This window comes from Python bivittatus, unplaced genomic scaffold (genome assembly GCF_059951505.1).
Source record: "Python bivittatus isolate LINGU-HERP-01145 unplaced genomic scaffold, Pbiv_v1 ctg000700_np1212, whole genome shotgun sequence".
In the NCBI taxonomy this organism is placed as follows: Eukaryota; Metazoa; Chordata; class Lepidosauria; order Squamata; family Pythonidae; genus Python; species Python bivittatus.
Genome location: NW_028277098.1, coordinates 83,831,584 through 83,856,892, shown reverse-complemented (window position 1 = coordinate 83,856,892; position 25,309 = coordinate 83,831,584). Strand labels below are relative to the sequence as shown.

The 25,309-nt window shown below is 38.8% G+C and overlaps 1 protein-coding gene across 1 annotated transcript in view; it reads left to right on the top strand.

The window, feature by feature from the left end:
* Window positions 1–25,309, top strand: part of SLC13A3 (solute carrier family 13 member 3) — a 54,110-nt gene that overhangs the window by 3,580 nt on the left and 25,221 nt on the right. The window contains exons 2-4 of the mRNA XM_015888390.3: window positions 13,890–14,155; window positions 18,981–19,144; window positions 24,405–24,471. Coding sequence (XP_015743876.1) covers window positions 13,890–14,155; window positions 18,981–19,144; window positions 24,405–24,471 — 497 coding nt within the window. The remainder of the gene's footprint in view (window positions 1–13,889; window positions 14,156–18,980; window positions 19,145–24,404; window positions 24,472–25,309) is intronic.

The following is a 25,309-nucleotide window of genomic DNA, read 5'->3' as shown; positions in this document are numbered from 1 at the left end:
TGCTATTCTTAGGGCTGAAGGAGACATAATTTTAAATGTGTTTCTGCAGCTAACCTGCTGGTGTTTAAAATAATGCCAATATTATCAGGACAGTTTAAAGGATTGATAAGAAATGAGATCACAGGAGATATGGAGAGAGATATAATTCTTTCTTTCATGCAATAATCCTGAAGGAAATCCCTCCTCTGAAGCTGGTGTTTGTATTTAGAAGAATACAACCACTGGCATCTTGGGGGGGGGGGATTTCTACTGCAACAAATCGAGCTTTAGCATCTGCAACTAGAGGAGGAAAGGGTTAACCTCTACCTGTTCTACTGTATTTTTTTCTTTCAGTTTGTCCAATGCCTTTAACAACTGCATGTTTAAAGAAGAGTCTGACTGGAAAGAAATTTGAGGAGGGATATTTAAACTTTGGGTGCTGGGTTTTGTTCAACTTCTTTTGTTATGGATTATCTACTTTTTAGTGTTATAAAAATAATGTGTCCTTTTCTGATACGTGTTAGAAAATTGGGTTAGACTCATTTCCTCCTCAAGAATGCTAGTGCTGTTTAGTGGTTAAGATGCTGGACCAAGATTGGGGAAACCCAGCTTTTAGCCCTTGCTGAAGCACGGAAGCCAGCTGGGTGACCTTGGGCCAGTCCCTCTCTCTCAGCCCAAATCAGCATCAGTTCTGCAACAAGCTGATGGGAGAGTAAACCCCCTTGTCACATCAGGTAATCATAGCGTTGCTACATGAACTGAAGCAAGTGTAGTGCAAATCGAGCAAGCCTTGCAACCAAGTGTGACAAATGCTAGGAACAACAGCAACATTTCCTACTCAGATTCTTGCGACATACACATTTTGCCAAAATAAACTGTAGGGTTCTTCCAAGTCACCTTCTGCATAGTAATCTCATCAATGTACAAAGCAATACTAGCAAAAGACATGTTCCTGTCCCATGGAGCTTATAATCCAATTGTAAGCAAGCTATGCAACTGGTTGGGTGACCCAATCCATAAGTTATCTACTGCAGCAATAAGGCTATCTATGCTATAGACCAATAGCATCATCCAGTCGTTACTATGGCAATTGAAAGCTTATAGAGTATATATTATTGATATTTCACACCAGCAGTGGCTGGATGATGCTATAAATCACTAGTATGAATAATCTTAATGTCTGTACTTTTGGATAAGATATACAAAGGCAGCTTAGTTACAGCTTTTCCCCAACTAGTGTTCTCCAAATATATATATACTGTACAGGACAGCTCCAGGGTTTAAATCCTTGGCTTTTCCCTCCGTCTTTTTGAGGCAACAGACTCTTGGCTGTTCTCTTCCCAGCTTTGAGCACTGGGGACAACTGTTTCATGTTTTTTAACAATTGTGTCTGGGGTAAGAATTGAAGCTTCCTGACTCACTAGTTCCAGCCTTATAGTATGTTGGGCTTCAACTTTCATAATTCTTTTTATGACCCCACATTTGACTTCATAAACGTGTTGCCCTAAAATGGATGGCAGGGTTTTTCTTTCAGCTTATTTTGCCTTGTCGTATCTTTTGGGAGTATTCATTAGGAAATTGTAAGTGTGCAATGTTTTATTTAGTTTGAAGAGAACAAAAGAGAAGGGCTTGTAGCTCAGTGGTAGAGCATCTGATCTGCCTGCAGGAGGCTCTATCCTGGGCATTTCCAGGTAGGTCTAGATAAATTACCTGAAAACCTTGGGGAGCCACTGGCACCCCAGTGTTGGTGATGGTGGATTAAATTCATCGATGGACTGACTTGTATGTGGCAACTTCATATGTTCCTGAAAATATTTAAATTCTTTCAAAAGCATCTGTCTGTCTGTCTGTTGGTCTGTCTGTCTATATCTCACACCGGTGACTCTTATTCATATACTGTGTGAAACTCAATAGGCTGCTCCACTGAGATTGAAGATATGACTGAGACAGCCATGCCACCCTGCTTCAAACTGGCAGCGGAGCTCCGGTGCTTCACTTTGCTTGTCATGTGATGTATATCTTGATCATGTCTTGATCATGTCCAATTGGGCCTCCCTTAATGCATTAAGGCAGAGTTTTTAATTCTGTTTGAAGAGAATGCTGTTTTCTCAAGTTGTGCAGAGTTCTTGGAACCTACTCCCAATTACTCTTTTAAATGTAGAATATTCTTCCCCAAAGGAACTAAGCTTTCTGATAAATCATAGTGAATTTCTCTTACAGTACTTGATTTTTGGTACATGTTATATTGAAGCATGGGGCCACTAAAACAGGACTGCATAATTTCTGACCTGCCGAGATGAGTGCAATAGAAAGGGCATATATGATATCCAGCAGCTTAGTAAATCCCTTGCTTTACTTCTTGCTTGGAAATGCAAAAATAGACCAAGTGACTTCAAGAACACCGTAGCACAGATGGCTGGTTGCCTACATACTGCGCAGGTTTGCACTGCAACAATATCTTTTATGCAGGGTATTCATGAATCCAACTTTCACTCATGTCCAAACCAATCCATTTTAAGCAAACATTGATGTTTCAGTGTTTGAGAGAATGTGATGCAAGACAGAAAAACAGTGCATTTCAAATTGTACATGTCTATCCTGCTTACTTCTGTTTCATTATCTTGAAACACAATTCCTGGTGAATATTAAAGCATAATGAACCCCCATTTTATTATTCACGTGAGTCTGTTGTAAAGAATTTCTGCTGCATAAAAGAGGGCAAGTTGATTCTCCTCTAGGAACTGCTGTTATTGTTTACATGTGATGGACTTTTTTTTACATCACACGGGCAACATCTGTGGGAAAAAAGGATTATGTACAAATATGATACGAAAATGTATGTAGGGCAAAGACTATAAATCTTGGCCTTTTCCCCAAAACCAATGGCCAGCTGTGCCTCCTGTAACTTTACAGCACTCAATAATAAAATCTGAGGGGGTTTGTGCTGTATTTCTCTTGAACAGGAATAGATACTCCCTGCCAATCAGAATCCTAAGAAAGCAGGTCCTTGACTCCCAGGAAATTTACTCTTTACTTTACTTGAGACACTTCATACTGAAATATCTCAAAGTGATGTACAACCCCAAAATTAAGAAAAAATATTAAACAGTATATAACTACTGTTTATATATAATTACAAATAAACATGACAACAAATTAAACATTTGAAATCAGGGAGACTTTTATTCCTTGCAGATAACTTCCTCTCCAAAACCACTCTCCCCTGAGCAAGAGGAAAGAAAAAAAAGTAAATAGTACACTTTAAGGCAGTGTTTTTCAACCTTGGCAACTGCTTGGCAGCTGGCTGGGGAGTTCTGGAAATTGAAGTCCACACATATTACAGTTGCCAAGGTTGAAAAACACTGCTTTAAGGGGAAGTCTAGTTGAAATCTTGAATGTACATATCCAGTTTTTTCCAGCATACAATTCATAGAAGAATGCAAGAAATTGGCACCATTCTCTTGTAATACAATTTCTATTTAGCTCCAGCCTGTCTCTCCTCTCCCCCTATTTTGTACCTGGCTCTGATTGACTGGATGAAACATCCTGCAGGGCTGAAATCTGCCCATGTCTGCATACAGAGGTCCCATGCAGAGATTTATGCTATCTCAGGGCGATGCTTTATTTATTCTTTAAATAAACAGATTTCTTTGGATTGAGAAAAATGGCAAATGACCTAATTTTGCTTGGCAGCCAGAGATTCTTTGTACTGCTCCTGTGAGACCAAGTTCTGATTTTGAACATCCAAGTAGCTTTGCATGGGCATAACAAGCAGGCTGCTATTGAAAAAGGAGAAGGTCAGGCTACTTTTTTTTTGAGTGATGTCTTGAAAGACAGAGGTGTTAGGAGAGGTGAAGGCATGGTAGGCCAAGGAAGTTCATGTTGGATCTATGCAGCAGACCAACAGGAAGGGAAACGTGTGTAAGGGATACATTTCTAAATTAAAATGAAGCCAGGTACGATATGGAACTCTAGAATTTTCACTTGTTAGGGAAGATCATTGCAGATAACTACTCTGCAATGAGTTTTTGAAATCATTCTCTCTCACACACAAACACACACTGCAGAGATTTTCAAGCTTTTGGGACCAATAGACACATTGGGAATTTTGAGGACATCCAAAATGAATGTGGGTTTGCCTGTGTGGGTTTGCCCATGGTACGTAGGCCATTAGAAAACTGATTTATCTGAATGCTATCTGCTACTCCTCAACTCCCCACCCCCACCTCTGTTTATGGGTGCTGTTTATGACCTCTATTTATTTTTGTCTTTTTGTGGGGGGCAGTGGGGACACTTCCAGACAAAGCACTGATTTGCCCTTCTCTGTAATTATAGAAAGGGGATTAACACTTATTTTTTTTCCAGCAGGCTTTGAATTGAGTTTATATACCTGCCCCTAGCATAGAACTGTAAAGTTACTTTTTGCTTTTTATGTATACAGGTAATTCCTGGTTTAAGAATGAGTTCCATTCCCAAGGTCTGTCCTTAAGTCAAATGTGTATGTAGGCTGGAACAGTATTATTGTAGTATTGTGTAATTAACTCGAACAATTGTGTATTTAACTCGAATCATTGTGTATTTTTGCTATAGTAGGCTCTGTTCTTAGCTATGGGTCAGCTTTAAACTGGGTGTTCTTAACCCAGAGACTATCTGTATATTTAACCTTATTTTGGCTACTCCGAGTTGGAGTGGCATAGAAGCCCAATAAAAATATTAATAAATAATTTTTCTAGAACACTTATAGGGGCCAAACCCATTCTTGGGAATCAAAATGATATTGAAAGCTTGTGCTTTGTTTTGTAGTTTGGCAATTTCTATGTATGTATGTATGTATAAAATGTCACGTGGAATGTTGAATTTGGCAGGTGTGAAGGAAGCTGTCAGTAGGCACAGGTACTCATGAGTGTATTAGGTACGCTTATATTAATACTCCTGGCAATTGGATTATGCTTCGATAAAAAAATAAAACAGCTCTGCTGGATCCGATCAAAGCTTGCCTAGTCCAGCATCCAGTTACATGCAGTGTTGTTCACCTGCTTCTGGGTGATACAGAAGCAAAGCATGAAGTAATGGCTTGCCCCTGTTGTTCCTTCCAGCAACAGATAATTCAGATGCTGTTCCTGAAAGTGGAGGCAGCATATAACCAATAAGTAGTAGCCAGGGAAAAAATTTTCCAATAATTTGTTGATTCTGTTTTAATATCCCCTGCCTCTGCATTAGCAGCCATCAGCGTATCTTCTAGTAGTGACTTCTCAGTATTAATTCTGCAGAGAAACACATTCTTCTCTTTGTCCTGACTTTATTGCCAATCGGCTTTATTGGCAACCCCTTGTTTCTAGTGTTTGCTTTGGGTGTAACACAGAGATGAGCAACTTATACCCTGGAGTTGCATATATCTTTTTTTTGTATCTTAGGGGCTTCAACCGATCACAATTGCTGAAAATCAGTTGCAAGTTTCCAGCTATTTTGAGATGGCAAACACACAAAGGTTGTAATGGAATCCTTAAAAAAAGGCTTAGCATGGAAAGAGAGAAAAAGAAGGAAATTCTAGCACCAAAGAAACAAAATCCACAAAATCATAGCCTGTATGACATGTCCTGCAGTTAACAACATCATCTTGCCCACTCCCTGTGAGGTTAGAGAGGATGACAGCCTGCAGTGGTATAGCCAAGGTTTATTTGTAGATGGAAGGGAATATCCCCCAGCTTTATTAGCTTTGTCAGCCTATTAATCTAAGGCAGGGTTTTTCGAACCTGGCACCTTTAAGATGTGTGGACTTCAACTCCCAGAATTCCTTAGCCAGCATGATTATCTATTCTTTTGCTCCTACAATAGTTTAACATCTGAAAAAAAGAAAGATTTTGGAAATTCTAAGATTTGAAATTGCACCGGCTAATATCTAATAAGAAAATAATTCATCACTTGCATCATTAATAAGCAATTTATTATTTGCTATTTTAATTGCTGTATTTACTTATTACTTATATCTTAGTCTATTGCATTCATAATCAGAATGGTTTACAGTAAAACAAGCTGTGTTTTTGCTCTTCATGATCTAGGAATTTTCTAGGAAGTATGAAGAATAAATCCTATAAATAATTAACAAGATCCAATATAAAATGGCTAATCAATTACCTCCCCACCCAACATATGATACGTAATAAGTAGTTAAAAACTGAGTTGATGATTTCATTTTGTTTGCCTTCTTGTGACCACCATTCCCAGTCACTATAACATTCTCTCTAACATCACATTTTCCCTCTAACTATAACATTCTCTCTAATATCACATTTTATTCCCATAAATGTATTTAATTGTTTAAATATGATTTACCCATTTAACAATGTACTAAAATACAAGTGTGTGCGTGTATGTGTATGAATTAGCAATGGAGATCAATTTTGGTATTTTTTTTTATTGATCATAATTACATTTGAGAGAAATAAACCTGAGGAGTAAACTTTAGATACCTACTAGAAAGGTTTAGTACTACAAGTGTAATAAGGCTCTTGATAAACTGAGACACTACTTGCAAACAAGCTCTTTTACAGACTATTTACTGCTATTTTCTTGTCAAGTGTATTGTATATACTTATATTTCATTGCAGAAAATACTCAAAATGTGATCTGAATATTGCAGTTGTATTAGAATAAAGAATTCAGTTTAAATTTGTCCTTCAGTTCAAAGTTGATTTGATTCAGTTCAGTTTGATAAAAAAGGTACATGAAATCTTCAGATCAATTTTCAAGGCATCCAGTTTGACCTGACATATCAAACTGAGGTGATTCAGATTAACTGACTTCAGATTTAATCTTCAGATCTTTGCACAGAATGAATTACAACTGTTGGCAGTATACCACTAGATCAGTAATTTCTTATGGATTTCGTTTTGATTGTCATTTGCAGGGTAAGCATAGATACTACAGTAAGGATTTTTTCTAAGTTCTGAGAGAGACAGTGTCAATTGATTTAGATAAAATGTTTGGTTTATATATTAGTCATCTGAGAAAAAGTGTGCTATTGCAGAATATATAGGTCAAAGTTTTGAATTCACCCTTATATACACCTCCTCAGGGTTAAATATCTGATATTTTCATTCAAGAAGAATATATTCCAATAAACTAATACCGTGTAGATATGTGCTCATAATGAGTTCTAGAGACAATAAAAGATGAGGCTAAAAGCAAAATAGCTTAGTCTCAATATTGTAGTACTAATCATCTGAGAGTTGCTTTGGACAATAGGGGTGTAGATAGATCATTAGATATAAATTGCCAGGAATAGATTGAGAGAAGTTTTGGAAAAAGTAAAAAGAAAAATGAATCCTGGAGGAAAAGGAGTTATAATTGCAATCAGTATCAAGAGGCCAGTGGGAAGCAGTGCTGTTTGATGATAATCGGAATCCTACCACAATAAGGGATGGAGAAACATCATATAGCAGCTGCAAGGGATGGAGATTCACTTCTTCATAAATTTGCTTTCTTAATCATTTCTTAAGAAAGCAAATTTATGAAGAAGTGAATCTTCTCTATCAAGGTAAGCCAGATTTGTTTGGTTTGTGAGTATGAACTTGGGGAGGGGGAAGATTAAGATAGAAGAAGATAGTTTGACTTTGGGGAGACACATTTGGTGAAGGTTCCCACAGAGAATTAGGGAAATTTGGCTAGTATTTTAAGTAGAGTTTGATAAAATTCTAGTGACCTCTCTTCATCTCCTCTCTTTTAACACAATCTACAGCAAATATATTGTATCCACATGTGCTTGCTACCAATAAAATCAGCATTTGGATCTTCAGAGTGTGTCTGATTGTACCATTCACAGTGATATACATGGTGAAACACCATCCAATACAAAAATGCTGGAGAATGACATTTTACATACATATATGTATACATATCCATCACATTCTTCCCTTTCTAGAGAAGTAACATTATGCAAAGTTCAGAAAAGGAGTTATAAATAGTAACCAAAAGATTCTACAGAAAATAGAACAGCAAGGCATTCATGAACCCACATCTTTGTTGGTTAGAGTTTTAGCAATCACCTTTTTTGGTTTAAAAGCCCTGATAATCTGGGCTTGTGAGTCATTTAAACATTTGCCTTCAGATCTAAATGCAAGATCGCTACAGTAAAAGTATTAATATTCAGGAACAGATTGCTTTAATTTAGTTTAATTCTGAAGATTCTGAGCACAGTGATCAACTCCCAGCAATAGTGTGTAGATTCAACCAACCTGTTAAAAGGGATGCCCTTGAGAGAATTCTGCAAGGGCAAAATCATCATGGATGCTAGCTTACTGGGCTGGGAAGCTCAGTTTCTCAGTCACTCATCTCATGGGACCAGATCCAAGGTGGAGTTATGCCTTCCCGTCAATGAGTTAGATATGAGGGCAGTGTAGCTAGCTTTAGAAGCCTTTGTGCCACTAATAGAAGGGCACCACATTCAGATTTGGACGATGTCTCCACAAAAGCACACCTGAGCAATCAACGGGTGATGAGGTCAAAGGGGTCACAAAAAGTCCTTTTTAATGGAAGCTTCAATGTCATTGAATAAAGAGTCAAGACAAGGTAATTCAGAGTGAACCATTTGCTCTCTATTCAAAATGTTAATAGCCAAAATAGCCAAGATCCACATATCTATCAATTCAGGGAATTTGACCTGCATCTAGGCTCTACTAATTCCATACAGTACAACTGAAAAGGAGCAGCAACATTTTCAGAAGCAGCAGCTCCCAGTTTCATAAGACTGAACACATGCATTTTTGTGACAGACACCAACTGTACAGAAATATTTGAATATTATTTCTGGACCTCACCCCTTAATGCTGGACCTCATCTCTTATCTCTTCCAAAGGAAAGTCAGAGACAGATGAGCTCCAGAAATCTTCACATGTTTGGCATATGTGCTCATATATATTATGCATATAATTTACATGTGTGAATAGATACAGTATACTTTTTGAGGGGGAGAGAGATCAGAGACTGACAAAACTGCTGCTAATTATCCTCTGAGAGGGAGGTAGGGAGCCCACCAAACAGGCCACTGTGATTAGGGTGTTCAGACCTGCGCCTGAGCTTGCAACCACACAAGACTCTCCAAGGAGGCCCACAATTTGTCCTGGTATTGAAAAGGTTCTGGTCACAGCTTTTCTGCCACCTAAATGAATACTGTAATCCTGGAAAAAGGATGCCATATAGAAGTGGAAAAGGCAGGAAAACAGTGAATGGCTGGGAGAGGAGAGGAGAGGAGAGGAGAGGAGAGGAGAGGAGAGGAGAGGAGAGGAGAGGAGAGGAGAAGCACAGAAGGAGGAAGGAACAGAAATATCATGGTCTCCTTTAGAGGGTTCTGTAGACCGTTGCCCTCTATAGTGAGATCCAACTCAGCTCTCTGGGTTGTGCTAAAGTTCTGTTTCCTTGGTTCTCGGTTCTCAGTTTGGGTAGCAAATGGATGAGACAATTTATTGCCTCTCAGCCCAGATGGAACTCAGTCATGTTTGTAACTGAGAAGTCTTTGCTGTTGCTTAAATACATAGTTATAGCAAAGGTAGACATCCTGAGATATTTTGAGCAATTATTCCCACAATCTCTTAATATTAGCATTCTGTCTGGGCTGATGGGAACTGAAGTCCAAAAATAAATAAATAAGGAAGAATAATATTTAAAAATATTCTTCTTTTTCCTCTGTTGTAACAGAGCAGATTATGTAAAATGTGTCTTGCATAACTGAGGAAAACACTTCTTGGCTGGCAATTATTACATGGTTAAAAAATTAACTCAGTCACAAGACTCATAAGAAAGTTTGCATTTGTAACCAAAAAAAAAACCCCATCTGAACTTTAATCAAGTCAAATAATTATTTATTAAAAAAAAATTATTTGGACTAACTCAGAGGCTAGATTAAAACTGATTGGTGATTGCGCAGGGCAAAGTAAGGCAGATGTGAAAGTCAGTGGAATCAAGAAAGGATGCCATTTACATTTTTTTCTCTTTCCATGGGAACTGATGCCCTTTGACCAAATTCACCACATGGACACTCTGAGCATGGACTTTGGTTTCCAAGAGCTTTATGTTAAAATTGAGAGATGTGAAATTAGATTGATTTGATAGATCTGTGTTTGGAAACCTGTTTGGAAACTGAAGGACAGTGAACAGCACAAATAACCAATTTGTAAGGGCTGGAAATGCCCATTTTTCAAATTAGCTATGATACTTCTTTGCAGTTAGCTCTCAAAACTTTAGAATTACCTTGTCTAAAGCTGATGATCCTATGGTTGGATAGAGATTAATCATTTCATATGGTTTTCCTGAAAAGTAGGTGATGTGGCTTGGATTTGAATAATACTTCTATACTAGTAAGTCTTGTTGCCAACTCTTGTTGCCAACTCAATTTCTATGTGCTGCATTTAAGTGGGTGGTTAAGCAGACTTCTTAGCTCAGACTGTGTGGTTTCCATTCCAGTATATGCCCAGCATTTCTGAAATATTGAGCTATGAGCTAACAATAATGTTCTTCTTTCCATGGGTCTTTTCATGCTTTGGTTCTTTCACTTGAATGACTCTGTTTTTTTTATTCGCTTATCTGATCCCTCTCCATTAATGAAATGACTTTAATCTATCTGAGGTATATTTTTGACCTAAAATTCTTCTTGCAGTCTTAGATCGAGACAAAAAAGAAATCTACTGAGTACTCATACAGACCATAAATAATTTACCATACCAGTTATAATAAACCACACTTATGAAATGCTTTTTGCATGATTCAAGAACTTCATGTTTACAGTTATACTTTAACGTAATAGATTACTATCTTATCCCATAAAATAAAATAAATAAAATAAAATAAAATAAAGTAAAATAATACATATGAGGGTGTGCACTGGCATAGAAATAGACAAGGCAGGGGTGGAAGCCACCTTGGGCCTCCTAGGCAGAGTGGGCCTTGGCTGAACCTTTAGTCTTTAAAAAAATCATATTGGTTCTGCTGAGCTGCAGAACTGTAAACACCCATAGAGGAATGTCAGCATTTGCCTAGGCTGACAGAATGGGTAGGGACTGAGGGGCAAGGAAAGCAGTCTGTGGGTGGTAGAGAGCCTCAGTTTGTGCTGACTAGGGTGATTACTAGATGGCATCCAAGAGCCACAAAAATACTTAGTCTTTGTTGCTCTGTTGTAGATAGGTGTCATCTGGGTGCAAACTTTCAGCAGTACTGCCCCCATTTTTCCCCCAACAGCAGCTTGAGCACAGATGCCTCATGCACCAGAACAGAAATGCTCCCTTGAAGGCAGCTATTCACTCCAGCTGCTCGCTCTTTAGCTGATGACAAATGTTGTGATGGCAGACCCTCTTGGAGAAGTTTCTGTTGGGACATGGGTGCATGTGGGGGGACTGAGCATGAATCGCAGATTTGGTCAAGGCCATTTTAGGATGAAGACTGCTTCCCCTGTTCCATTGTATGAGCTAGCATATAATCCAATACCTCTGGACCATATCAGATTAGGAAGGCTTGGTAAAGGCAGTCATAAGATATATGTAGGACGTATGGGTTTTTGAGTATATATGCATAGGAGTCTGCTGGCGATTTTTGTCTGAAGTGTTTTAGCTAAAGCAGCTGCAGGTTGTACAGTTTGGTTCAGTATAGGCATTCCCATGGGAGAGTAGGAGAGGTAGATTTGCTCACTTTTTCTCCCTGTGCAGGATTTTTTTCTTATAAATTTCCAAAATGCCTTTCATTCTGCAGGAAAAAAGATACAAGAAGCTTTGTTATTTTGTCTAGTGAGCAATAAACAAACAAAAAAAGTTTAAGAGGTTTGATATATTTTCTTGATAAGAAAAATATATGTCCCTTTTGCCTCATCAGTTTCTAATTCAGCTTGCTCTTTCCATACCATCTCTACTTGAGATGGGGAACATATCAAGATTTGTTAGTACAGGAACATGGAGAACTTAAGATGAAGTCAAGAGAACAATTAACTCTAGAAGGATTTAGTTTTCAATGGTTTTCATATGCACAATTAAGATAAAGATTTAATATAGATAAAAGTATAATGGGGGTTGAACAACCTAAGATGGAATTTGAAAATGAAGGGTGTACAAATGATGAACATGTGACTGCAAAAATGTATAAACTTTTGTTGAGATTTGAAACAGAAGAGGAACAATTAAAGATTGCATGGTAAAATGGACTAAGAATTTTGGTTACAATATACAGGTAGATCAGTGGGAGAGAATGTGGATAAAAGGACTGAAATTCACATTGTGTTATAATTTGAGAGAGAACTTTTATAAAATGATGTGCCATTGGTATATGACACCAGAGAAATTATCTTAAGATGTATGAAGGTACTTCTAATCAGTGTTGGAAATATGAAAAACATGAAGGGACATTTTACATGGTGGACTTGTGAAAAAGCAAAAAAAGAAAGAAAGAAAGAAATACATACGATGATACAAAGAATTTTGAAGATTAATATTGAGATGAAACCAGAACACTTTTTATTGGGACTTACGGATAGTCAATTAGAAAAGACTTATGGAAGACTGATTTTATGTATGGTAATTGCAGCAAGATTATTACATGCACAAAGATGGGGAAATATTGAAATATCCACAATGGAGGAATGGATTGTGAAGATGGCAGAATTAACAGAAATGGCAAAACGACCTGTTCGGTCAGAGACAAACCTTTTATGGACTTTTTGCTGAAAATGGAAAAAAGTGAAATGCTGATTACTGGATTTGATGATTGAAAAAGGATTGAATAAGGGGCTGAAGGGACTATTGTAATGTTAAAGAGGGAAGAGGGATAATGAGTTTGTAACTGCTGTAAAGAACTGCTGTAAATGCAGAAGTCATTTCTTTAATTATATATTTTTTTCTTTCTTTTACTGTATTGTTCTCTGCACTTTTTCTTTTTTCTTTTCCTTCTTTTCCTCTCTTTTCTTTATATATTTCTGTATTTGTCTTTTATCTATATAAACACTCTTAATATTTTTTTTAAAAAGAGAGATGGGGAAAAACCCTCTTGGAAAGCAGTCAAATATAGTGAGCCTCTCAGTGCTGGAGCTTAAACTCACCCAATTCCAGGACATGTCTTTATAGCAGAGAACATATATCTAAACCACTTCCTTCTCATTTATGAAAAAGCTACATGTGATCCTCAATCTCATTCGTACTTTCTTTGAACTTTTCTCATCCAAAGTAAGTGTGTACTTCGGGTCTGCTTCCTCTCTTTGCTGTGTTGCAATTGCTCATATCAACAGGGGAAACCTTGATTATACTATTTGTCAGGTGAATTTTGGCTGTTGTGAGCATGGAGATAACTGGTAGTAATAGTTTCCCAAACTTCGTTGTTTCCTTTTATGCTGAATATTTTTATGATATTTCCCCTAACGTTTGATCCCTCTAAATGTGCCTAAGCATAAATCCAAGAATAAACCAACCCATTTTTGGGCAAATAGTGATGTAAACTTCAAATCCCCATCTTTTTTTTTTTAAAGCAACAATGAAAAATTGGAAACTGTAATGGTATGTGGGAGTGACCTTGGGAGACAGGAGGAAGAGCCACAGCCTAGACAATGGACTGATAAACAAAATTTGAGTCTGAAAGAGGAGGGATGGCGAAAACATCTCAGAAAACATCTAGTTTTCGGGAGAGTAAAAGTGTGTGTGGGGGTACTTTCAGACATGCAAGATTCTGTTAATATAACCTTACAATGAAGATAGAGCTAGTACTCCTGGCCGTGCTTTTTGTCTGGACTACCTCACAAGCCTAACAGAAACCTAATTTGTAACATTGATATTGTAATCAATGAGAATAAAATAAGGATTACAAAGTCTTTGCAATGTTCCAAGTGATTTAGAAATTATTTATAATTTCTTCCCCCCCCTTTTTCTCACTTGATATCCTTGCAGGAAGGAAAATGTCTCTACGTCATTTTGGTGATGGCTGTATATTGGTGCACCGAAGCTCTGCCATTATCGGTGACTGCTCTTCTCCCTATAATTCTGTTTCCTTTCCTTGGAGTTCTCCCAGCCAGCAAAGTTTGTCCCCAGTACTTTTTAGACACCAACTTCCTCTTTTTGAGCGGCTTGATCATGGCAGCTGCCATTGAAGAGTGGAATCTGCATCGCAGAATTGCATTAAGAATCCTTATGTTAGTAGGAGTCCAACCAGCCAGGTAAGTAACCACTGGAGCCACTAAAACTAGAGCTCAGTTTTGTGTAAAAATAAGAAAAGAAGGGATGGACTAAGGCTGCACTTCTTACAGTGATCTACCACCTAGCAGAGATATGTGGATCCCAGTTACATATGATTTGTTCGATTTATTTCCTATCTTTTCTCCACGAACAAAAGATGGCATATACCACTCTGCCTTTCTGTCTCTTTCCTGCCACCCCCAACCCCAGTGCTGTGGTATAGGTTGTGCAGAGAAAGAGAATGACTGAGCCACAGTCATGCAGTAACCTTGCCTGGCCAAGGAGGGACTTTAACCCAGGCCTTCCAAGTTCTAGTCTTTTTGACTTTTGGTAACTATGTCAAGTTTGGATTTAGTCAGGTTCTTTTGTATTTGTCAAGTCTGGATCATCAAACTGGAAATTCATTTAAAAAGACTTCTACAGCTTTTGGAAATACACTTCCATAGTATAGTATAGTATAGTATAGTATAGTATAGTATAGTATAGTATAGTATAGTATAGTATAGTATAGTATAGTATAGTATAGTATAAGTATATATTTTTATTTGGTTTGTATAGCCACCTGTCTTGCCCCAACAACTCCAGGTAGCTATCTACATATGAAAACACGATAAAAATAAACATCAAAATGACAGTGTATAAAACATTTAAGACACAGAGGTAAAAACTGATCTACAGTAAATCATCACCACCACCACCTGGGGCTCCAGCTAACCCCCTGATCCCCAGATTCAGGAATGCATCCATAACTTCAAAGCTTTCCAGAAAGCTGGCAGGGTCAGGGCCAATCTAATGTGGGGGGCTATGGTATTCCACAGGGCAGGGGCCATGGCAGAAAAACGCTGCCTTCTGGGTTCCACTAGGTGACATTCTTTCATTGCTTGGACCTGCAGGATGCCTCTCCTAATGGGGCAGGTAGAAACAACCATATATTTCCTAATATATATTTTAAAATTGGGTTGAATGGAATCTCACAGAATTGGATATTTTTTATTATACCTAACCTTTAGTTCATGTAATGCGTGAGCTAAACTCATTCATTCCTCATCCTTATTACCTAGAGAAGTGATTTATTGATTTAGACATGCTGCATATTCTATACATTCATTATACCCATCACACTATTTTCTTTTGGGATAAGCAGCATTATGCAAAGTGCAGAAAATGTATGTTTTGGTTTTATTGTTAAGATCTATAGAGCTCTGGTGATGCAGTGAGCATTGTGGCATTGCTTTCACCCTTTGCTTCTTTTTTTAAACATGCATCTTAAACTACATGGTTTTAGGGCCTTATTTTGTATTTTTATTTTCTGATGAACGTTGTTTTAACTCAAACTAAATTGTTAAGTGGAAAAATGTAGCAAGCCAATAAATAACCAGCCCAGCTATGTGGAAGCACCTATTTGTCTCTGGATGATCTCAAAAACTGAGCAATGTTGGACATAATCAGTGCTTGCAAGGGAGACCATCAAGAAAGTTCAGGTCTGCAGGTGAGGCTGGGAAGTTGAAAATGCCTTCTGGAAGCAGGTAGTGGCAAATCACTTTCATGCTGTTGGCACGAAAACTACATGGATGTGTCCACAAAGACACCAAGAGACAAGGATGACTTTCAGGAGTCTTGTGGAACCCTTGATATATTTCACTCAACATTTGAAGGTGTAGATAAAAGCTCTGGGTTAGGGAAAGTCAAATCTTTAGATAAGTGCAGTCATATGACTATGCAGTAATGGGACTCAGATTGTGGCTTTACTTCTTTGTGATTTCACTTAGAAGTAGCTATGATTGCAACCACTTAGACAGCCTTGGAGTTTCCTGGTGGAATGTACTTCTAATTAAACATCCCTAAAATTGCACCATTCATCCTGGAAGAAGGCTAAACTAATTTTTCAATTGATTTGGGGATAAGCCTCATTGAACTCCATGTGCAGACCTGAATAAATATGTAAACCTCCCTTTGAAATGATGGAACCTAAGTGATTTAGAAGTGTGAAAGCTGAATTATAATGAAGATAAATCTTTTTATTTTTTATGTATTTCCAATGTGGGGGAAGGGGAGTGATGAAAATCAGATATTGCTGATCTTAACACAGATGTCAAAGATTAAGTCACAGTGATAACTTTGTAGTCAGGGGCCACAATTGAGAGCAAAATCATCTCTGTGAAAATTTAACACAAGGCATGAATGAGAAATGACTCCAGAGGAAGACAATTTAAAACATGTCAGGAATACAAACATTTTCTCTGCAACATTTAGGTCTGCCCCTCTCTTTATATGGAATTAAAGTGCAGGGCATGCTTGACACTGGAATAAATTAAAATAGATGTATTGTTCCAGCTGCTACAAGGCTACAGTATTGCAGGGGTTGGCAATGTGTGATATTCAAAGATGCAGTTGGACTGCAGTTCCCATCCTCCTTCAGTACTGGCCACACTAGCTACAGCTCATGAGGACTGGCAAGTCAGATTCTATATATTGTCAAGCCATGCTTTATCTTATACAATCTGTTGCAGCAGACATGCAGGAAAAGAAGCATTTGGAGGTGAACAATTAGGCAGATTGTTTTCTTTTAACAAAACCTCCTCTACAGGGAGGTTTGCTGGCCCTTACAGATCTCTTGGTGATCTTTGGTATCATTGATTAAGGTATCCTTCTGGATTATCTTGGAGGGTTAGAGTGGAGAGCACAGTGGTTGCAGTGGTTGTCCTCTTTCCTCTGGGGCAGGTTCCTGGCAGTGTTGGTGGGGGAAGACATGTAGTGTTAAGCCTCTATTTTGCAGGTTTCCTCAGGACTCTATTCTTTTCCCATTCCTATTTTAGCATCTACATGGGGTGAGGTCATCCACTGGCATGGGGATAATCATTATCAATATGCTGATGATACTCAGTTCCATACAGCACTCTCTACCTGGCCAACCAAGTGATGACATCAAGGTTTTCTCCCCAAGTCCAGAGATTGTGGGGGACTGGATGGGGAAGAACAGGCTTTGGCTTAGCCCTAGCAAGACTGAGTAGCTGTGGGTCTTAGGGATCCCTAGATTTGGGGTTTTTCTATCATTTGTTCTGGATGGGATAGCGTTCCCACAAAGTGTACTGGTGCATAATTTGGGAGTCCTCCTGGATTCTCAGTTTCAGCTTGAGGAGCAGAAGGCACAAATCCATTTTTTTGCACCAATTTTAGCTGTTTCTGGATTGGAAAGTCATGGTCTCTCATGCCTTGGTCACTCTGCAACACACACTACATGGAGTTGTGCTAGAAGAACTCTCAGAAGCTGCAATTGGTCCAGAATGTGGTAGTGTGAGTAGGTATGGGTGCATTAAGTTACTGTTATGGAACACTATTCCTGTACAAACAGTACTGCTCCCAGTAGGCTTCCAGGTGCAACTGAAGGTGCTGGTTATCACATTTGAAGTCCTTCATAGTGTGGGTTTGGTTATAATCTCTCATTATTTTGACACAGAGTAACACAAGGCACCCACAGCTGCAAGATCTGACAGGATGGACTTGCTTAGAAAAATATTTCCAAACTGCTACTCATTGAAAATAATTACAAAATATAAAACCTATTTAAGCATATAAATAAAACACAATAAATGCTACAGATGTGGCTGACATCTTGTCAACAGGTCAAGATGTTTCTATTCTCCTAGGTTTCTTTTTGTCCTGCATTTTAATCCCTGTAAGTAAAGTCAGAGAGCCAATTTGTTGTTGTGGTTAAGGCACCAGACTAGAAAGCAGGAGACTGTGAGTTCTAGTCTTGCCTTAGGCACAAAGCCAGCTGAGTGACTCTGAGCCAGTTACTCTCTTTCAGCCCTAGAAAGGAGGCAAGCGGCAAACCACTTCTGAAAAACTTTGCCAAGAAAATTGCAGGGCCTGGTCCAGGCAGTCGCTTGGAGTCAGAAACTGACTAGAAGGCACCACCACCACCCACAAAGAAAGTAAAGTCAAAGCATTCTTGAGTCAACCTCAGCTCCTGGTGACTCACATGAACACGTTTGTAGTGCTGCCGATACAGAAGTGGTTTGTTACTGCCTTCTTCTAGGATATTGTTTCAATTTCTCAGTCTATTCAACAATCCTGGGGTTTTCTGGTGTCTTTTATCCAAATACAAATTGGGTCTGACCCAGCTCAGTTTTTTTGAGATCAGCCAGGATTGGCTAATGAGCCGTTTGCTGGGTCTTTAATCCTTGTGGCTAGTTTTAAATCCTGTTCCTGTTAGGCCCTTATAATTTGGGTTGTGCTGTAGGTCAGTTTTGTTTATCCACAGTCAGAACAGGGATGGTAACAGTTGTAGTATAGAGAGTAAAGAGGATGACCTTGATGGAGAGAAGGAAGATCTGTTACCAAGGCAACAAGCAGATAAACATTGTGGAAGCCCAGATGTGGCAGGAGGGATCTGAAAGTGCCTCAGACAGACACCCCCCTCCCCCAAATTCATATGAAGATAAAAAAGAGAGGAGGAGAAGTACATTCAGACCTGCAAGATTCTGTTACTATAGCCGATCTTAATAAAAGTAGTTTTTGGCATACCTGGCATCTGTTTCTTGATCTGGCCTACCTGGTAGAACTGATAGTAAGGCACTAAGTTGGTGTATGCTGGTAGGTGATATTGTACTGATTAATCTTTAGTGGTATCATCATGGGATTTTCTCAACTGAAATTAAAAAAAAAAGATTCTGTAAGACTGAGTTTTAGACTTCTCTCTTCTCTTCTCTTCTCTTCTCTTCTCTTCTCTTCTCTTCTCTTCTCTTCTCTTCTCTTCTCTTCTCTTCTCTTCTCTTCTCTTCTCTTCTCTTCTCTTCTCTTCAGGCTCATTTTAGGCATGATGCTAACAACTTCCTTCCTGTCTATGTGGCTGAGCAACACAGCCTCTACTGCTATGATGCTACCAATTGCAATGGCTGTTCTAAAAAGCCTTTTTGGAGATAAGGAAACATCTAAGGATCACAATAGGGTAAAAGAAGAAAATCAAGGTACGTCTGAATGACCCATTCCAGTGTTCCTAAAAATATGACTTCATTTTCTGACAAATACATATCTCTTGGTTGCCATGGTGCTGCAGCAAGGAATGAGAAGGACATTTGAACTGCAAATGTATACAGTATTCAAAACTGCATTTTCCTGTATTTGAACAACAGTAATTGAGTATGGGAAAACGTTTCTTGTGAAAGCAAGACTATGAACTGAAGAAAAGTCTGGTTTAAACCTCACGTGAGTGCTTAAGAAGCAGGTCGGTGCTGCTCAGATTGTTTGGATGGAATAGTATCTTTTGTACTTTTTGAAATAATATAATAACATTTATAGGCGTGAGAAGAGGAGTGGATGGAGCCTGCCAGATTTCAGAAATATGGGTATAAACATTTTCATGGTTTACAATTGGAGTTATTTCTAAAGAATTATTGGCAGAATAATAGTAATCATGGCAAGAATGATGATAAGAATAAAAATGATGATAAAATAATAATGTCCCATTTCCTATCCAAAAAAGGGTACTCAAGATGGCTAATTACTCAAAAATAATTAAAATAATACATAAAATAACAGTTATGGCTATTAAGAAACTATTTTAAAAATGTAAGTTAAAGAGTTTAATCTTCGTATACTGCTTAAAAGCAGAAGGAGTGGTGATCAGTCAAGGTTTTAGAGGTGGTGTGCTGCACAGTTTGGGAGAAACAACAGAGAATGTTAAAAAGGGGTAGGGCAAGGGGTTATGCCCAACGCTGATCATTTTGACACTGTTGACATCCCCTTCTTCCCCTCCCTGTGGATGCCCCTTTTCAAGTAGCCATGTCCTACTATATTTATGTATTCTCGGTCTTAAACATCTTAAATTGAGCCTGGATAATAATTGGCAATCAGCACAGATTTTTCAGGATGGGTATGATGGATTATGGTACCTTGTATATGGTAGCAACCTAGCTAGCTCACTGCACACTAACTACAAGCTTTTCGTTATTCTTCAAGGATAGCCTCACATAGAGCATGTTGCAATAATTCAGTTCTGGGCTGCCAAGACACAGATAACTCTGGCCAGATCCAGCCAGCTCAGGTTCACTCACATCTGAGAGAATTCTTCCTGGCACCACCACCATCGGTAGATCTGAAATAGCCAAGGAGCAAGAAATACTCCTTGGTTACAGACCTGCTCTTTCAGAGAACACAATCCTTTTCATAATAGTTTGAACAAACCCAAAAACTGGATTGTATCAACATGTGCCCAACCTGAGGCATACATGATTGTACTATGGAGTGGAAAAGCACATCCATAGTACAATATTGTTTTAATTTTTTCCCTGTTGTTCCGGTCATGAACTGAGGCACCATTTTATTGCTTAAATGAGAAAGAATGCCAGGATTGGTGAAAACAGTGACGTATAAAACATGACAGTGCAAAAGTCACAGGTTCACTGAGCAGTAAGATACATACTTTCTACAGCAGAGTGAGCAGGTTCATAGACTTTGTCCATCTGGTGCTTTCCTGTAATGTTCTGTTGGTCTTAATAAGAGGAAGTGGGTAAAAGCAGATGGCAGTTCCACATGGAAAAATTTATACAAGAAGATCTAGGAAAAGAGCACATGTTCTATTAAAATCAAGGCTCAACAGTGCATTTTAATTCTTAGTGACCCTAATGCTGGCCCTCTGCAGAAAATATAGTAAGATAATTAGGTTCTTATAAAGACAAAAACAAGCATTTGATGGAGGTATAATATTAATATGTAAAAGTATGTAAAAGTACATTTTTACAAGTACAAAATATGTAAAAGTACATTTTTCTAAAAAAATGGCAAAAAAATTACAGATGATTTTTGTTAATTACGAATCTTGAAAAATCCAAATAAACTAAGATACAGTGCCATCAGAGATAAAATCTCATGTTCCAACATCAAGATGATCTAGAGAGCTTGTCTGCTGTAGCAAACGTGCAACTGCAAGTAGATTTATTGTTCCTTTAAGAAAAAAATCCAAAACTAACAGTAATATAATTTTTGTTAGGAAAAGAATTAATAACTGAGTTTGCACCTTATGTCAGTCATTGTTACCATAACCACAGTTTACTGAATAAACTATATTGCCTAGATTCTCACCATGCACTAAGATATAAACCATGTTTACAAATCACAATCACTGGCTTCATGTAACACCTTAAGCAAAAAGCAGCCAAATCAAATTCCGAGCAGTGTGATGTGTGAACGTATGTGGTACCCAGCAAGCTTTTAAATTCACCTCAGAGCCTCAGAACAGTCAAAAAATAATATTTCATGCAGCATAGTTAAACTAGGGAATCTGCTACTACAAATGCCAGAGATTGACTAAAACGTATATAGTTTTAAGTGGTGATTAGATAAATTCACGGAGCATTAAGGTATGAAACTACAAATTCAGAATGGCCATATTTTGTTTCCAGTAAAAGCAATATAGTTTTGCTGCCAAAACTTTTTTTAGGGGGGGAGGCTGCAACAGCTCTAGTAAGTTTAGAAGAACACATTCCCTTGAGGCCAGGTCGATATATTTCAGGTCCCTATGTTTTTTTTTTAAATGTAATAATTGCAGTGAATATTGACATTTATCTCAATGTAGACAGAGATGAATTTTATGAATGTCCAGAAGCAAATATGCACTTTCTTTCTTTCTTTCTTTCTTTCTTTCTTTCTTTCTTTCTTTCTTTCTTTCTTTCTTTCTTTCTTTCTTTCTTTCTTTCTTTCTTTCTTTCTTTCTAAGACAGACATCAAAGAACAACTGACATCAGCTGACAATTATATTTAGGTGTCAATATTCATTGACTCACCTTGGATGCTTTTTAGACATTCACAACATTTTCTTGGTTTGTCAACATTCATATGTAAATATTGACATTTACAGAATTGCAGGTGAGAGACAACTACTGCCCCTACAAATGCTGTTCCAACCAGCAGATCTAGCTAGTGTGGCCAGTTATGAGAGAGAATGTAATGGGACAGAAACAGCACTGGTCTCACTTTTGGATGATCTCTGGTGAGAGCAGGATGGGGGTAGTGCATCCATCCTTGCTCTTCCTGACCTCTCGGCGGCTTTTGATACCATCAACCATGGTATCCTTTTGGGTCAGCTGCAGGAGTTGGGGCTGAGTGGCACAGTGTTGTGTTGGTTCAGCTCCTCTCTCCAAGGCTGAACCCAATCAGTGTTGATAGGGAGCGAGAGGTCCAAACCACGGCCCCTACTTTGTGGGGTGCCTCAGGGTTCGGCGCTTTCGCCGCACCTATTTAACATCTACATGAAACCACTGGGTGAGATCATCCGGCACCATGGGATGAGGTATCATCAGTATGCTGATGATATCCAATTATACATCTCCATCCCAAGTGACCTAAGTGATGCTGTGATTACTCTCTTGTGGTGCCTGGAGGCTGTAGGGGCCTGGATGGGGGCCAACAGGCGTCAACTGAACCCTGGTAAGACGGAGTGGCTGTGGATACGGGGAGCCTCAAGATCCAGGAGTTTATCATTTTTGGTTCTTGATGGGGTCACACTACCCCAGACAGACCCAATGTGTAATCTGGGGGTCCTCCTGGACTCACGACTCCTGTTCGAAGAGCAGGTGGTAGTCGTGGTTAGGAGGGCCTTTGCGCAACTTCATGTTGTGCGGCGGTTACGCCCCTTCCTTGATCAGGAGGCCCTCCGCACGGTCACTCATGCCCTGGTCACCTCCCGGTTGGATTACTGTAACACACTCTACATGGGGCTACCCTTGAAGAGTATCCAGAAGCTTCAGCTGGTGAGAATGTGGCGGCACAGACAGTTCTGAATGCCCCTAGGCACATATAACACCACTGTTATGCGAGCTGCATTGGTTTTCGGTCTGCTTCTGGGTCTAATTCAAGGTTTTGGTCATCACCTTTAAAGCCCTTTATGGCACAGGACCAGGTTATCTGAGGAGCCGTCTCACCCTGGTTATTTCAGCCCGCCCCACCTGGTCCAGCAGAAGGGGTATGTTGCAGACCCCACTGGTCAAGGAATTTCGACTGGTGGGATCTACAGTAGGTAGAGGGGCTTTTCTGCTGTGGTCCCCGCCCTATGGAACAATCTGCCTCCCAAGGTTCGGTGTGCCCCCACTCTCATGGCCTTCAGGAAAGGGGTGAAATCCTGGCTGTGCCAGAAGGCCTGGTGGCCGGATGGGGACTCGCACCAGTGGAGGTGGCTTATGGGGTGACTGACCTTGCCTCCCCCCGTCATCTTGAATGTTTTTGGTATTTATGTACAGGGTTTATTGTTTAGATCTGATTTTTAATGGATTATCTATTTAACTATTTTGGGGGGGATTTTTAATTGTTGATGGGGTTTCTGATTTTAATTGTGAGCCATCCAGAGTCACCCATTGGGGGGAGATGGGCAGCATACAAATTTAATAATAAATAAAAATAAATAAATAAAATAGTCTATCAGCATCTGGAAGGATGTATGTTTTGCCCAACCCTGATGTATACTCTGATTGGAAACTTATATTATTTATTCTGCACAGTTGCTGCAGGTCTGCTGAGCTGAGGCTTTTGCAGTTTGGCAAGAAATCAGAGTGACTTTTAGTATGGGAGAAATTAGCAGTCCCTCTTATTTGCTAATTCTTTCACTCTGTGCTATATCCACAATTTAGTAATATTTGTTCTGATTTATTATCCAGCTGCCTTTGAATCCTGTCTGCCGCGTCACATTTATTTATGAACAATGTTTCCTGTTTGTGTGGTTGTTCAACTTTTAGTTTGATGCCTATGGAGAGAGCAGATATATAAAGCAATGTTAACAATAACTTTTGTTAGACTTTTATTTAAATTGTACATGAAAATATTTGAATTCTGCCTATTAACCAGAGTTGTAAGACTGGGGCAGCTGTAACCTCAAATAGAGACTTGATTTCTGAATGAGCCAATCTCATGAAAATGTAGATAACGCATCTTCAAATTTCTGTAGACATTCTTTGACCAATCCCAGCAATCAGAGGCAAGCCCCGCAGCTATACATTTAGAATGATGGCATTTATGTCTTTTTCGAACTTGTAGGCTTTTCCTCTGTCACAAGTAGCTTCATAGGATTGAGATATTTAACTTCACTGCTTTTAAATAACAACACCATTTTCTGTAATGGTGGGAGTCACTGGGAGTCAAGGATATACAAATTTAATAAACAATAATGATAATATAAATATACTTCAAGAACCATTTTTCTGTCTCTTTAAATACTCTTTTGAAATGTTTATTTTTTAGCTTCAGTACATCAGAATAAACTTCACATGGTGCCAACTGAGATGCAGCTTCTAACAAATATTAATGAGTAAGTTGCTAATGAAAAGGAAGACAATATCTGAAGTATGAAACTGCTTACTTGGCAGTAAGCTCCCATGGCATTTCTTCCTGGTTTTTTATAGGAAAAAAATCTTCCAGATCTTGCAATAGTTTGTAAGAGTTGGAGCTGGTGAGTTGGGAATCTCTGACTTTCTTACCAGGGAAAGACATTTTGTAAACAAGGGACAGATGGCAGGAACCTTCCCAGTTGTGAAACAAGCACAGCTGTTGATGCAAAGAGATGATAGGAAGATGCCTAGAATTTAGACCTGGGGACTAATATATAGAGAGGGCAGGATTCCAAGGTGTTAGATGGAGAATATATGTGTGTTTTTCTAATTCTGTGCAATAAATCTACTGATCTAATCTTTTTATAACTGCTAAGGGTGTATTGGAAGCCAGTTTAATGTAGTGGTTAAGGCATCAGGGTAGAAACCAGGAGACTGTGAGTTCTAGTCTGGCCTTTGGCATAAGGCCAGCTGGATGACTTTGGGCCAGTCACTCACTCTCAGCTCTAGGAAGCAGACAATGGCAAGCCACTTCCAAAAAACCTTGCCAAGAAAACTGCAGGGATTAGTCCAGGCAGTCACCAGGAATCAGAAAATGGACTTGAAAGCACCAAAATAATAATAATTAAAAATTACCTTGGAGAAAGTGCAATTTCTATACTTGGTATAAAACCTTGACATATTCTGTATACCTCCAAGAGGAAGAGGTTACTTAGACTCTACCAGTTCTATGCAAACATGAAGCTATTCCCAGGTCTACCTAGTTAAATATTGGTGGTGTTCAAATGAAACTCTGAACTAAGAATTAGTTCCCTTCCT